Source organism: Eimeria mitis, genomic scaffold (genome assembly GCF_000499745.2).
Source record: "Eimeria mitis Houghton genomic scaffold, Emh_scaff323, whole genome shotgun sequence".
In the NCBI taxonomy this organism is placed as follows: Eukaryota; Apicomplexa; class Conoidasida; order Eucoccidiorida; family Eimeriidae; genus Eimeria; species Eimeria mitis.
The window spans coordinates 17,057-18,422 of record NW_013571567.1 but is presented as its reverse complement, the minus strand read 5'-3'; the positions used below and the strand labels follow the sequence as shown (position 1 = coordinate 18,422).

At 49.2% G+C, this 1,366-nt stretch overlaps 1 protein-coding gene across 1 annotated transcript in view; it reads left to right on the top strand.

Moving 5' to 3' along the window:
- Positions 1–1,366, top strand: part of EMH_0007900 (uncharacterized protein) — a gene marked incomplete at both ends in the record, with an annotated part of 5,589 nt that overhangs the window by 2,918 nt on the left and 1,305 nt on the right. The window contains 2 exons of the mRNA XM_013498159.1: positions 438–609; positions 1,065–1,254. Coding sequence (XP_013353613.1) covers positions 438–609; positions 1,065–1,254 — 362 coding nt within the window. The remainder of the gene's footprint in view (positions 1–437; positions 610–1,064; positions 1,255–1,366) is intronic.

Here is a 1,366-nt window from a genome sequence, read left to right as displayed (position 1 = left end):
TGTTTTTTTTTGTCTTTATCTTTGTCTTTGTGTTTTATTTGTTTTTTTGTTTTTGTTTTGTTTATTTTGTTTATTTGTTTTTTTGTTTTATTTTATTTTATTTATTTATTTATTCTTTTGTTTGGCTGTCTTTGTTTATTTGCTTTTGTTTTTTCTCCTTTTATCTGTCTTTGTTTTTTCTTGTCTGTCTCTCCCTTTCTCTTTTTTTTTTTTATTTTTTTATTTTTATTTTTATTTTTTTTATTTTCCTTTTGTCTTTGTCTTTGTCTTTTAGCCGGCTGTCTCCTCTCTAATTGGTCTTCTTGGAGCGGCTGCTGCTGTTGCTGTTGCTGCTGCTGTGGTGTAGTAGAATCTCCTCTGCTGCTGCTGTTTCGTTTTGCTGCTCCTAGTAGTTAAGCCTGCTGCAGCTGCCTGCTTTGTCTATGCTCCTGCTGCAGCAGCAGGAACAGCAGCAGCAGCAGCAGCAGCAGCAGCAGGTCAGCTGCTGCGTGGTTATAAAGAAAAAGAAGAAGAGAAGGAATCGAAGGCGGCGCTGCTGCGGGGGGTTTTGCTCGGCATGTTTGTTGCTGCTGTTGTTATTTCTCTCTTTTTTATCTTAAAACAAAAAGAGTAATTTACTTTGCTGCTGCTGCTGCTGCTGCTGCTTCTGCTGCTGCTGCTGCTGCTGCTGCTGTTGCTGCTGCTGCTTGTGCTCGTGCTTGTGGTGGTGGTGGTGGTTGTGCTGCTGGTGCTGTTGCTGCTCTGCTTCTGTTTCTAATCCTGCTGCTGCTGCTGCTGCTGCCGCTGCTGCTGCTGCTGCTGCTATTGCTGCTTCTGCTGCTGCTGTTGCTGCACAAGCCACTGTATCTGGTGAAGCAGCAGCCACACTCTTCTCATCTGTGCTTCTGCTGCTGCTGCTGCTGCTGCTGCTGTTACTGGTGCTGTTGCTGCTTCTGTTTCTGCTGCTGCTGCTGCTGCTTCTGCTGCTGCTGCTGCTGCTGTTACTGCTGCTGTCGCTGCTTCTGCTGCTGCTTCTGCTGCTGCTGCTGTTGCTGCTGCTGCTGCTGTTGCTGCTGCTGCTGCAGGCTGCGTGCGCGTGCGGTGTTGTCTCGGGTTGAGGACTGGGCAGCAGCAGGGGGTGGGCGTTGCAGCAGCAGCAACAGCAGCAGGAGCAGCAGAATGCACAGCAGCAACAGCAGCAACAGCAGCAACAGCAGCAGCAACAGCAGCAACAGCAGCAACAGCAGCAGCCCTGAATCCTTGAAAGAGATGCAGGTAGAGGAGGACCTCCCCTTCTGGGGAGGAGACGATCCCGACGACGAAACGCAGCAGCTTAACCCACCAGCAGCAGCAGCAGCAGCAGCAGCAGCAGCAGCAGCAGCAGCAG